Source organism: Chionomys nivalis, chromosome 3 (genome assembly GCF_950005125.1).
Source record: "Chionomys nivalis chromosome 3, mChiNiv1.1, whole genome shotgun sequence".
Taxonomy (NCBI): Eukaryota; Metazoa; Chordata; class Mammalia; order Rodentia; family Cricetidae; genus Chionomys; species Chionomys nivalis.
The window spans coordinates 84,610,106-84,622,504 of NC_080088.1; the positions used below are offsets into that span (position 1 = coordinate 84,610,106).

At 46.3% G+C, this 12,399-nt stretch overlaps 1 protein-coding gene across 2 annotated transcripts in view; it reads right to left on the minus strand.

Annotated features, from left to right (window-relative positions):
- Mtus2 (microtubule associated scaffold protein 2) overlaps positions 1 to 12,399 on the minus strand; it is a 376,016-nt gene that overhangs the window by 112,992 nt on the left and 250,625 nt on the right. For both annotated transcript variants that reach the window (XM_057764364.1, XM_057764365.1), the window contains exon 6: positions 2,314 to 2,475. In XM_057764364.1, the coding sequence (XP_057620347.1) occupies positions 2,314 to 2,475 (162 nt within the window). The remainder of the gene's footprint in view (positions 1 to 2,313; positions 2,476 to 12,399) is intronic.

Here is a 12,399-nt window from a genome sequence, read left to right on the forward strand (position 1 = left end):
TGCCCAGCTTCTGCAGGACCACTCAGATCTGCTCTTCTAGAACTTAGCGTCAGTATTCAATTGCACTCAATATTGAGACGATTTTTAAGTCAGGCCAAAAAAAACCAAGTGTCCAAATCCTGTCATTGACTTCAATCTCTAGTCTTCCTCTTAAATCTCTCTTTCTCCCCAATGCACAATCTTTTCAAAATTCATAGTTTACTTTTCTATTTCTTTTCTTAGTATAAGCACATAAATGGTATCACATGTCCCTATTTAGAGAAAACCGTTCCCCATCTCAGGTCAGCCATACTGCCGAGCATCCCAGAAGTGCTTCTGTCCAGTCCCTAGGAACAGGCAGGTGAGGGACTTCCAATCCTCTTCAACTCTAGACACCGATGCACTGGACTTTTGTTCATCTGTTTTGGGGGAAGATTCCTAGAGCCCACATCGAACAACACATGTGTTTGTGATTCTGCAGCTTCCGACTAAGTCCTATTTAGGGCAGTGAAATATTTTTTCATTCCTGCCCCAGGAAGGCTGTCATTGGTATATAGCATCTGTCACACTTTGGGATTTTTGAAGCTGTGATTCTCTGTCTGTCTAAAACACCTGATTGGTCTAATAGAGAACTGAACATTCAATAGCTAGGCAGGAGAGGGACAGGTGGGGCTGCTGGGTAGAGAGAATAAATAGAAGGGAAAAAGAGAAGAGAGAGGAGTGAAGAAAGGAGAAGAGGATTCTGGGGGCCAGCCACATAGCCACCGACATGGAATAAGCAGGGAAGAGGAGAAATACAGAAATAGAGAAAGGTAAAAGTTCAGAGGCAAAAGGTATTTGGGATAATTTAAGAAAATCTGGCTAGGGGCTGGAGAGATGGCTCAGAGGTTAAGAGCACTGCCTGCTCTTCCAAAGGTCCTGAGTTCAATTCCCAGCAACCACATGGTGGCTCACAACCATCTGAAATGAGATCTGATGCCCTCTTCTGGCTGCAGACACACAGACAGAATATTGTATACATAATAAATAAATAAATATTAAAAAAAAAAGAAAGAAAATCTGGCTAGAAAGAAGCCAAGCTAAGACCAGGCAATCATAAGAAAGAGTAAGTCTCCACGTGATTATTTGGGAGCTGGGTGGCAGGCCCCCCAAAGAGCAAGGATAAAACAACAACCACAGCTGCACAAGGGCTTGTTGCATCTTTCAGCCCACAGTTCATCACTAAGAGAAGTCGGTGGCCACTGATGCAAAGGCCACAGAAGAATGCTGCTTCCTAGCTTGCTTCCCAGGCTTGTCTAAACCGGCTTTGTTACACAGTCTGGGAGCGCAAGCCCAGGACTGCGCAATGTCCAAAGTGGGCCGGACCATCTCACATCAATCATTAACCAAAAATATGCCCCACGGCTTGGCTATAGGCATTTTGGTGAGGGCATTTTCTCGGCTGACATTCTTCTTCCCAGATGACTCTAGCTTGAGCCAAGTGGACAGAAGAAGAACAACAACAAAACCTAACCACGCCTTGCAGCTCGCAATGCCATCCAGTTCTTAAGAACTCATAAAGCCATGTGTGTTTATGCATGCACAGTGGTAGACAGCTGGCTATAATCACAGGAGGAAAATGGGGAGGGAAAAACCACCGATCTGAACGCGCCCTCTACAGTGGATCCGGGCTCAGCCTCCGTTCTGTCTTCACAATGCCGAACTTCACAGTGGAGGACTAGGAACCATACCCACAGACACTGCGAAGGGGGACAGGCTCCTTGTGTGAGATATGGAGGAGGAAAGCAAGACGGAGCCAAACGTGGGCCACCTGGGCAGTGTCTGGCCACAGTGGCCTTCTCTGGAATCCCTGCACACGCGTGGGGCATGGAGAGGCAGGTTGTCTGCACTACTTAAATGGAGCTTGTCACAGACACAACCATGGATGGCTCTGGAGCCATTGCTGGGACACGAAGCTACCCAATCTGCTAGGGTCTGTCCAGTTTTGCCGGTTTAAGTTTACGGCCAGCAGAGGGCAGCAGTTCCCTTTGCGTTCTGAGGCCCAGGCTGAGCTTGCCCTAAAGCCTTTCAAATAGTTTCAAGAGCCAAGGTTTGCCCCTAGCAAAGGGCCAATCTTCTTAAAAACAGCTTGGCTCTTGTTTCCTCAAACCAAAATGGTGTCATTGAGAGGGTTAGCAGACAGGCGGAGGAGAGTGTAATCACATGAATATGTTGTAGTATTTATTAACTTTAAATGCCTCTTAGGACTCCTCCGTCATCTCTTCTAAGCGGCGGTTGGACATAGGGACTTTCAAAGACTCTACTGTGGAGCTCCTGAGAGGCGGAAGGTCTTACCAGCAGGCGTGGAGGTGGATTTTGGTGCCGGAAGTAAACTTCTGCGTGGTGTTGTTGCATTGGAGGTAGATGCAGGGGCTGCCCGGCCGGCTCCCTTGGGTGTGTCCTTAGAAGGCAGAGTTGGCTTCAGAGGTGGCTGCTCTTCAGTCCCAAAGGTTGAACCTGTGGGAGGCAGAGAGCAGGCTAATTACAACTTCATGAAAAATGGATGGATCCACCTGCCATTCAGGCTTGGCCAGCCAATCCTAAGGCCGCCATCTGCTCAGGAACACACCTTTCAGTGAGTGACCTTGAAAAGCAATCGTCTGGAAATGGACGTGGGAAAGAGCTCTCTTTAGTCAGGACGTAGTATCTGTGATTCGGACCCTCTGCAGTGAAGGGAACTGTACAACTGTATGCCCATGTGCACGCATGCACACATACTTTGCTTGTATGTATGTATGACTGTCTGTTGTCACAAGCATCAACTGGGGAGCTTGTGGGGGTGGAGGGAGCAGTGTTCTTCTGAAATAGAGCGTGAGAGATGGAGGAGAGCTGGGAGTAAAAACACAGTCCCCCGTGGTTCCCAGACCCCTTGTGGATATCAACACAGGATGGTAGATGATCAAGGTCCTTGTGTGAAATCGTATGATGTTTGCATAGGTTCTATAGAAGCTCCTGGGACCGTCAGATCATGCCCAGAATTTTGGTAATGCCTGCATATTAATAATACAATGTAAATGCTATGCAGAGAGATGTTATGGCCGAGGTTTAGGGAGGAATAACAAGGGACGTTCTGAGGATATTGGCACAGACACAGTTTTTGGCTGAGAAGCTTTGCTCTGCAATTGGTTAACTCACAGATGTAGAACCTACAGATATCCAGTGACAGATGTTACATATATGTTAATTCACAGATGTAGAACCTACAGATATCCAGTGACAGGGGTTACATATATGTTAATTCACAGATGTAGAACCTACAGATATCCAGTGACGGGGGTTACATATACGTTAATTCACAGATGTAGAACCTACAGATATCCAGTGACGGATGTTACATATATGTCTCCCTGGCCGAGGACATTTGTTTCCAGAATCTGGGAAACCCAGAAGAGGAGGCCTGGGGTGGGGGTAAAGGGTGGAGGTGATGGTAGGGGGTGTAGGGTAGGGATGAGGGTATAGGGTGGGGGTGGGGATATAGGGTAGTGGTGAGGGTGGAGGGTGGGGTGGGGATATAGGGTGGAGGTGGGGGGATACAGGGTAGGGGTGAGGGTGGAGATATAGGGTGGAGGTGTAGGGTTGGGTGGGAGTGGGGTCATAGATGGGGAAACCTTCCAGATGCATGGGGTATTTGTTCTAAGGCCAAGAGTTCCTTGCATTGCTGCTTTACTTACTTATTTTTACTGAAAACTTTAAAATTTTATTTTAGGGGTGTTCTGCCCGCTTGTACTTATGCAAGCCACATGTGTGCAGTACGCACAGAGACCAGGAAAGGACATCAGATCCCCTGAGACTGGAATAATATAGATAGTTGTGTGAGTCATCCTGTGGGTGCTGGGAATCGAACCTAGGTCCTCCGGAAGAGCAGCTAGGGCTCTTAACCACTGAGCCGTCTGCCCAGCCCCAGCTTTACTTATTCAGAAGGCAGAAGGAATAGATGGGTAGCTTCAGTTTGCTACCCAGAGAGAAGCAGTCTCTCTGTCCGGAGGACCATTAGTCACAAACAACTGCTCCGACACTCTGAGGATCCAGGACCCTGGAAGAGCAGCTTGGGTCTGAGTCCAATAGAAACAGTGTGGTCTGAACTAGTCTTCTGCAGCTTCTGAAACTTTGGGGAGGTTTATGTATGTGACCCTTAAAGACAACGATAGTGGCCTTAAGAGAGAAGGCTTCCAAACGCCCCTCTGGTAGGAGGAGTCTGGGACCTCTTCTGCTAACTGCGAGAGGCTGATCAGGGCTCATTTGGAACGAACCCGCCCATTTGTGAAAAGCAGGTGACGACAGCTGGAAGACACACAAGGCACTGGAGAGAGACTAAATGTCTTTTCATCTTTTTGAAAGGAGGGTCACAATATTTGACTTATATTGGCCTGCATTAAAATGATGGCATTGTTAAAATGGCCTCAACATTCATGATATTTGGAGATTTCATTCAATTATTTGGAGTCTGAGATCATTGCTTTTCTCCCCAGAAAGTCCTGAGGGTCTTCTTAAAATTGGTGAGACCGGCGTTGTTCTGGGAGAAAAGCCGCTTTAAGAATGACAAATAAAGAACTGGCTACTGCTTGGAGCAGCTGGCAGGGCACAGTTCCCTTCGGTCACTGTACAAGGCTCTAAACAGTTCTAAATCCAGCTAAGAGAATGTGTGGGACCTCCACAAGCCCACAAGAAGCACCCAAAGTCCACAGAACAGGGGCTGTGTGGCTGGTATCAGATAAAGAAGCATGCGAGGAGCCTGTGAAAACCCAGCACGGGGTCGGGGGTGGGCGGGGACATGCATCACAGGAGTAAAAGACTGAGTGGGCCCAGAATTAAACAGCGATCACTCAATCAGTCAGCGCCTGAATTCAGAGACATTCTAAGCGCTTGTGGGGGTGTTTCAGAGGTAAGCGGGGCTCAGCTGCTGGAGGTAATTCACGGGGAATCAGCTGACGTGCACCCCGCTGCGGCCACCATAATCTAGTCAACGAAACACGCGGTGGAAACAAAATTGAGTGCTCACGTCCTCACGCTGTCTTTTATTTAACAATTTATCAAACATTTCTTAAGACCAGATTATTTTTCTTTTGGTAACATTCGCAGAGTTCAAAAGCCCTATTATCAAATCGTCTCCCATCTGGCGTCACGTTGTTACATGCAATTTATCCAGTGAACATGTCAATTTAGAGACTTGGCTGTCTTCCAGGATGGCAAGGACTTGCTCTGTGCGTCAGGAAGCTATGCACTTCCCTCTGAGGCAAGACCTCTACCACCTTGAAAAGAAGAAAAGTATAAAAAACGTAATTCCACCCACCACTGGTATAATATGGCTGGTAACAAACAGGCCCACTCTTTGAAAACTGGCTCCCATTGGCCAGTCATCAAAGCTGTCTGTTCAGGAGGAGAAAAGCATCCTGAATCTGGAAATGGCCCCTTAAGTCTAGGGATGTCCACGTACTTGACCCCATGGGGACGCATCAAGCTCTTGCTTGGGAAGAGTTTAAAAAAAAAATGATTAGCAACATGGTACAGCATCTAGGCGACTAGCGGTGACAGGTCCCACTTAGCCACCTTGTTCCTGTGAACCTCCACCCGCTCTGGCCTGTACTAGGCAGGCAGTGTATCCACCTCTTCACCTCACCAGAGGAGAGCAAGAACACCAGCTAGGCACAGACATGGGAACTGTCCAAGGCAAAGATACTGTCCCTCACACCGGCTACATCCTTGCGTCGGTCTCTTCATTCATGGGGGGTGGGGACGAGAAAATTGGCATTATAGACTACCATGAGAATTGAAGGCTAATGCCAGGGGACTTTTAAGTTGATGCAGGGGTCTGGAAAGATGGTTCAGCAGTTAAGAGCTCTTGCAGAGGACCAGGGTCCAGTTTCCAGAACCCATATGATCACTCTCGACTGACTGTAACCCTAGTTCCAGGAGAACAGGCACCCTCTTCTGGCCTGCTTGAGTACTAAGTACATACATGGTATACGCACACACATGTAGGCAAACCCTCACACATAAAATAAGAAAATGAAAAATAAAAAAAGTTCTTGCAGGAGTTAGTGCAAGACAGCACATTCCTGCCTGGTACCCCAGATGCTCTTATGTCTTAGTTATTAACTTGCATGCTGGCTTTAATTTCTATGGTCAGTCATTTTAATAAATCCATTTATCCAAGGAGCCTGGGAAGTCTTTGAAGATTAACATCAGATGGCCTGCAGTACATAGAAAGAGAAAAAGGGGGAACAGCGAGGAAAATCCAATCATCCCATCAGGATAAAAGGCTAAAGAAAAGATGGAATACAATTGCTTTAATAAAATATGACGAGCCATTTCACACAGAAAATGGGGGGAATAATAGCAAAATGGATTGCCAATCCCAAGGAAGACAAGACAGTACCCATCTCATTACTAGTAAACTGATTGGACAGGAGAAAATGTGTTCAGCTGCCCTAAGCCTCCACACTCGCGTTCCAGATTCCTTGTCGGGATTCACCTGCAGACAGCCAAGCGAATGCGGGTGACATCAGCTCTTCCACACTGCAGTCCGTTGGCTGTGTTACTAATTGATCTAAAGTCTCCACCAGGCTGTAGAGTTGAGATGCTTTCTTCTCAGCTAGTTACCGATACTCAAGTTTTCCTTCTCTTCCCTAAGATGCCTGTCTACGGCATCTACCCGGCTTTATACCAAGTTTATTCTAGTTCTTTGTATACGGCAGATGGCAATCTTTGGTTGGCTGTGTATTTTCAATATTAAGTGGTTTCTCACTAAAGCGTGACTTTTTTTTTTTTTAATAGCGCTTCTTGAGCAGAGACTAGAATCTCTGTGAAAAAATAATGGGCCAAGTCTAGGCAAGACAAATTTTTAAACGGTCTTCTTTATTCTTCCTTTTGTTGTGGACTAGTGTTTTTTGCCTGCTTTTTGCCTGCAAGTACGCGCATGCAGTGCTCCTGGAGGCCAGGAGGGGGCGTTGGATCTCCTGGAACTGGGCTGGCAGATGTTTGTGAGTCCTCACGTGTGTGCTAGGAACCCAACCATATCCTCTGCAAGAGCAGCTGGTGCTCATAATTGCTGAACTCTCTCCAGTCAAACCAAGACAAATTTCCAAGTAAGAATAAGAAAGATGGGGGACTCATCTGGTGTTTCACTCTGGAGTGAACACACGTGGAATGGTATTGGCTTCAAGAATCTCAAGGTCCAAATCAGGAGCAGAAGGAGAGAGAGCACGAGCAAGAAACTCAGGACCGCAAGGGGTGCACCCACACACTGAGACAATGGGGATGTTCTATCGGGAACTCACCAAGGCCAGCTGGCCTGGGTCTGAAAAAGCATGGGATAAAACCAGACTCGCTGAACATAGCGGACAATGAGGACTACTGAGAACTCAAGAACAATGGCAATGGGTTTTTGATCCTACTGCATGTACTGGCTTTGTGGGAGCCTAGGCTGTTTGGATGCTCACCTTACTAGACCGGAATGGAGGTGGGTGGTCCTTGGACTTCCCACAGGGCAGGGAACCCTGATTGCTCTTCGGGCTGACGATGGAGGGGGACTTGATTGGGGGAGGGGGAGGGAAATGGGAGGGGGTGGCGAGGAGGAGGCAGAAATCTTTAATAAATAAATTAATTAATTAAAAAAAAAAGAAAAGAAATCAATGAAGTAGAACAGCTCAGAGGGGAAGCTTCAGATGACAGAGAGTCAGATCTGATCAGGCCTTTTGCTTTAGTCCTGGATGTAAAGTGAACTACGTTCCCCATCCTCCCTGCTGACCCCTGTGATCAAGTTCAAGCAAACGGGCTGAGGCCATAAAAGATGTCCCTCTGTCTCAGGCATGGTCCATATGTTCCTCCCACGACAAGTTACTATACCCCATCTACCAGACGAATGTCTCTTGAGCACATGCGTGCGTGCGCATACACATGCACATACACACACACACACACACACACACACGAAGAGTTATAATAAAATGTATAGACAGATGTTGCTGTTGGATTGTAAAGCAAAGTTTTGGGAAATAGGCTGGCATCTTCTCAAAATGTTATTGGTACGGTTACTAAATGACCAACAGTTCTGCTTGAGGTATATGCCCAAGAGACATGAAATCACATATACAGCCTAAAATCTGTGCATAAACATTGATAGAGACATAATTTATGACTGAGTGGAAAAACCCAAATGCTCATCAAACAATGAATGGAAAAAATGGCACATCTAGACAACAGAATATCAGCCAGCTGCCACAGGAGGAAAGAAAGACTGACGTGTGCTAGTTACTACAGTGAGCTTTGAAAACACTGTGCTAAGTGAAAGAAGCCATATAGAAAGGGCAAGATGCTATATGGTTCCCTTTATTTGAAATGTCCAGAATAGGTCATGTTAGGAGGCAGGGAGTGGGAAACAGGGAGTGGTCACTGACAGGCATGGAGTTTCTTTGGGGAAAATGAATTAGAGCTTTTATTTTATGTCCCTGTGAATATACTAAACCCATTGGTTGTACATTTTGAAGGGTAAAATTTATGGCCTTTGAATAATATCTCAACCAAAAAAAAAATACCTTATTCTGCAGTTCCCTCATATAGGCCTTAATCTAGTTCTATGTGCCATACCTTGCATGGAAGCTACAAGGGATTCCAATCAGTTTGCTTTGGGTTCTTCTGTCTTCTGGTACGGAACAAAAAAGAAGAAAGCTCCTCAAAAACACTGCACATTCCCTCATCCCTGGTAAAGAGGGTGATAATTTCATCCCTGGATCCTGTCCCCCTCCTCAGACACTCCTACCAAAGAGCATGATTATGAGCCAGACTGGCCTACCATGACGGCCACTGTCTGGATGTGCTCTTCCTAATTCAGGTGCTGCCTCTGGAAAGAGGCCTTTGCGATGACTGAGCGCGAGGCCTCTACCTTTATGACTGGGGTGAAAACATTAAACAACAGGTTTCATGCTGCCTTGGCTCATTACCCCTCCATGGCCATCAGTGTGAGGATGTAGTGGTATCCCCACTGTGGCAGATGAGTCAAGACAGCCCAAGCGCTGGCTACTGAATACTGACCTTCCTGGGATCCAGCATTTCTGGTCTTTAAAGTCTTCAGTTTCTGAGTTATAGCAGCACAGAACAAACTATTCAGACTCAAATCAGGAGAGTCTACCCCAAAGAAAGACTCCTGCAGAATTCTGGGCACTGGGAAGAGTAGGGGAAGACTCGTTCTTCACTATCACCCTGAAGAGTACGGAGTGATGCTACGTCACCTGATGCCAGGCTGAGCCTTCAGGACCTCCTATCCACACTCAATCTTCTCCAGTCTTCACCTACTGGGAAGGCCAATCACCAAGACTAAATTTTAAAAAGAAGAACTGATTATTCAGGAGGGGACAGAAAGATCACAAGAGCTTGAGGACTAGGAAGTCCGACCTGAGACTGTGACTCCTAGAAATGGAAGGGAAGCTGGAGCCATGACACCTCAACAGTACGCTGCCTCAGCGAGATCTGAGCAATGGCAGCTCCAGCAGACAAGCTAACATGGAAGGGCGCAAGTCTCATAGGGTCCCACCCGAGGACAAAGAGCTACGGGTAACTGCTGACATCTGACAGAGAGAGAATTAGTCTCTCCCAGGGATGAGACCCCTAACTTGACCACCAAGTGACTCTGCGCATTGTATTTGTATATCTATATGTGTGTGTGTTTATCAATAATGATTAAAGAAAAGGGGGCCATGAATTTGAGAGGGAGTAGGGCAGGCATGGAGGAGCTGGAGGAAGGAGAGAAATGATATAATTATATTTTAATTTTTAAAAACTCAACAAAAGAAGAATTAACAGCAAAGAGGGTTAGAACTAGCCAGAACAAAACGAGCTTCTCACAGAAAGGAGAAGTTGTAAAAAAAAAAAAAAAAAAGGCAGAAAACTAATAATAATGTAAGCATACTATTGCAAACTCTCTAAGACACATGTTTTATTGATTTTGAATAATGATTAAGCTACTCTCTTGACTGCTTCTTTCAGGACTATTCCCAAGCAATCAAGCTGCATAATGTTCTGTGTGCATGATTAACCAACTGATGCATATTTCATTCACTTAATGGCATTTATAACGGTGACAAAATTCAGCTTCATTATTAAAGTACTAACTGAATGTTTCATATCCTGTCTTTTGCATATTTTAACTTCTGTGCCGGGGCTGGCGTGTGGAATTTCCCTCACAGGAAATGCTAGCGCCTAGGTCACCAGCTGGTGGCACTCTTGGGAGAGTTTGGGAGGTGGGACTTAGCCATAGGAAGGTCGTGTGTGTGTGTGTGTGTGTGTGTGTGTGTGTGTGTGTCCTTGTATGCTATTCTTACTCTCTTCTTATTACACTGTCTGCTTCCTGTGGAAGGACCTCCTCGGCCATATACTCCCACCACCAATATGTTCTTTCAAAGGACACTGGGACAAGTAACTGTGGAATAAAACTCTCTGAAACCATTAGCCAAAATAAAACCTGCCCTAAGTTATGTTAGATAGACAACTAACACACTGGGTACATATGTGTGTATGTATATATATGCATATATATGTTATGTATGTATCTGTCTCATACTAAAGGGTGAGGGTGAACTGGACATCTCAGTAACAAACTCCAACCACTGCTATTATTAGTATTACATGACCATGTGGATGAGCTACCTTTCCTGTGACTGTGACAGAATAGCTGTCTGAAGCAACCTAAGGAAGGAGATATATTTTCATGGCTGGAAAGGCATGGAGGCTGAAGTGGCTAAGTCCATGGTATGAGAACTCATGGCTTATTCCTCTCTTTGTGGACTGGACTCAGAGTACCCAGGCCAAGACCAGAAGCAGCTATATTACATTCATGACCTATCCCTAGAAGCTTACACCTGCTAGCTACGTCACAGTTCCAAAGATGCCCAGGTAGTTCCTGGAGTTGGGAACTAAGGTTCAAGTTCATGAGGTGCTGATGGATATTTCACAGTCACCCTGTAGCATTCCCCGGTTGACCCTCATAAGTTCATACCTATCTTGTCATGCGAAATGTACTCTGTCCAACTTCAGGGGTTCCCATAGCTTGCTTTTTAAAGATCTGTTTATTTTTACTTAATGTGTTTTGGTGCTTTTACCTGCTTATATGTATGTGCCTCCACCATGTATGTACAGTATCCAGGAAGACAGAAGAGAGCACTGGGTCCCTTAGAACTGGAGTTACCATTCATTGGGAGCCACTATGTGGGTTCTGGGAATCAAACTCAGGTCCTTTGCAAGTGCAATATGTGCTCTAAACCTCATGACCACACAGATGGCCCTGGTTGATTGCTGGATTACAAAATGAAAGAAATCATGTGTGGGAGGGAGGTGGAAGAGTGGCCAGCATGGAAAATAAACACATGGGAAATAATTCGTAGTAATTAAAAATGTCCGGCGGAAATGAGAAGAGGACACGAGAAGCAAATGAACCCATGTGGGAGATTATTAAGAGGGGTTGTACACAATGGGCTCAAGGAAACGGTGTGGAAATAAGGAGGGAGTAAAAATGGCATGTCCAGCTTTTAAAGGCTTCCTAGCACATACGCATGAGGGGAAAGACGTGCCCACGTCAGACGCCGATGACGGGCGACGCCACGCCTTGCCCCTGTGTGCAAGAGCTTTTGTGTGGGCACGTCTGATGCTGATGACACGGCTGGTGGGCGACCCACGCATGCACACACAGGGGGTACATGCGCCTGCTTTAGAACCCGGAAGTGCAGCCTTACGGGTGGCTAAAAGAATTACAGCAATAATACCTAAAACGTTTAAATTCAGAAAGAAAAACTCAGCCGGGCAAACACAAACTTTTGTAGGTACATGCACAATGTTCAGGGGTCAGGGTGACATCATGGGAGTTTGATTTGAGGGTGGTCAGCCTCACCCTGATTGTCTCCCCTGCTTGCCTCCTGCGACCTCATCAGGCACAGCAGAAATTGTAGACAATGGGATTTGGCCCCATGGCTTCTGGTCCTGCCAGACACAGGATGTATCTGAGGAACACCTGCTGTCTTTGTGAATCAAGTACTGGATGCAAATCTGTCCCGTGGGACCATTGGGTCCTGTCACAGTCATGTCTCTTCCTCGGACCTTAAATTCAGAGTCCCTAAAAGAGGCATTCTTTAGTCAGCACTTCCTGTGGACACTCCCAGCACTTCCTGTGGATGCCCCCAGCACTTCCTGTGGACGCCCTCAGCACTTCCTGTGGATGCCCCCGCACTTCCTGTGAACTCATGCAGCTGTGAATAAGGCATGCACGCTCGCTCATATACCCTACAGTGAGTTAGTTTTGGAAGCACTTTCAAATGATTCAAGCCAAACCAAACACAGAGCTAGAACTGGGACTGTAGCTCAGTGATAGGACACATGCCTAGCATGTAGAGGACC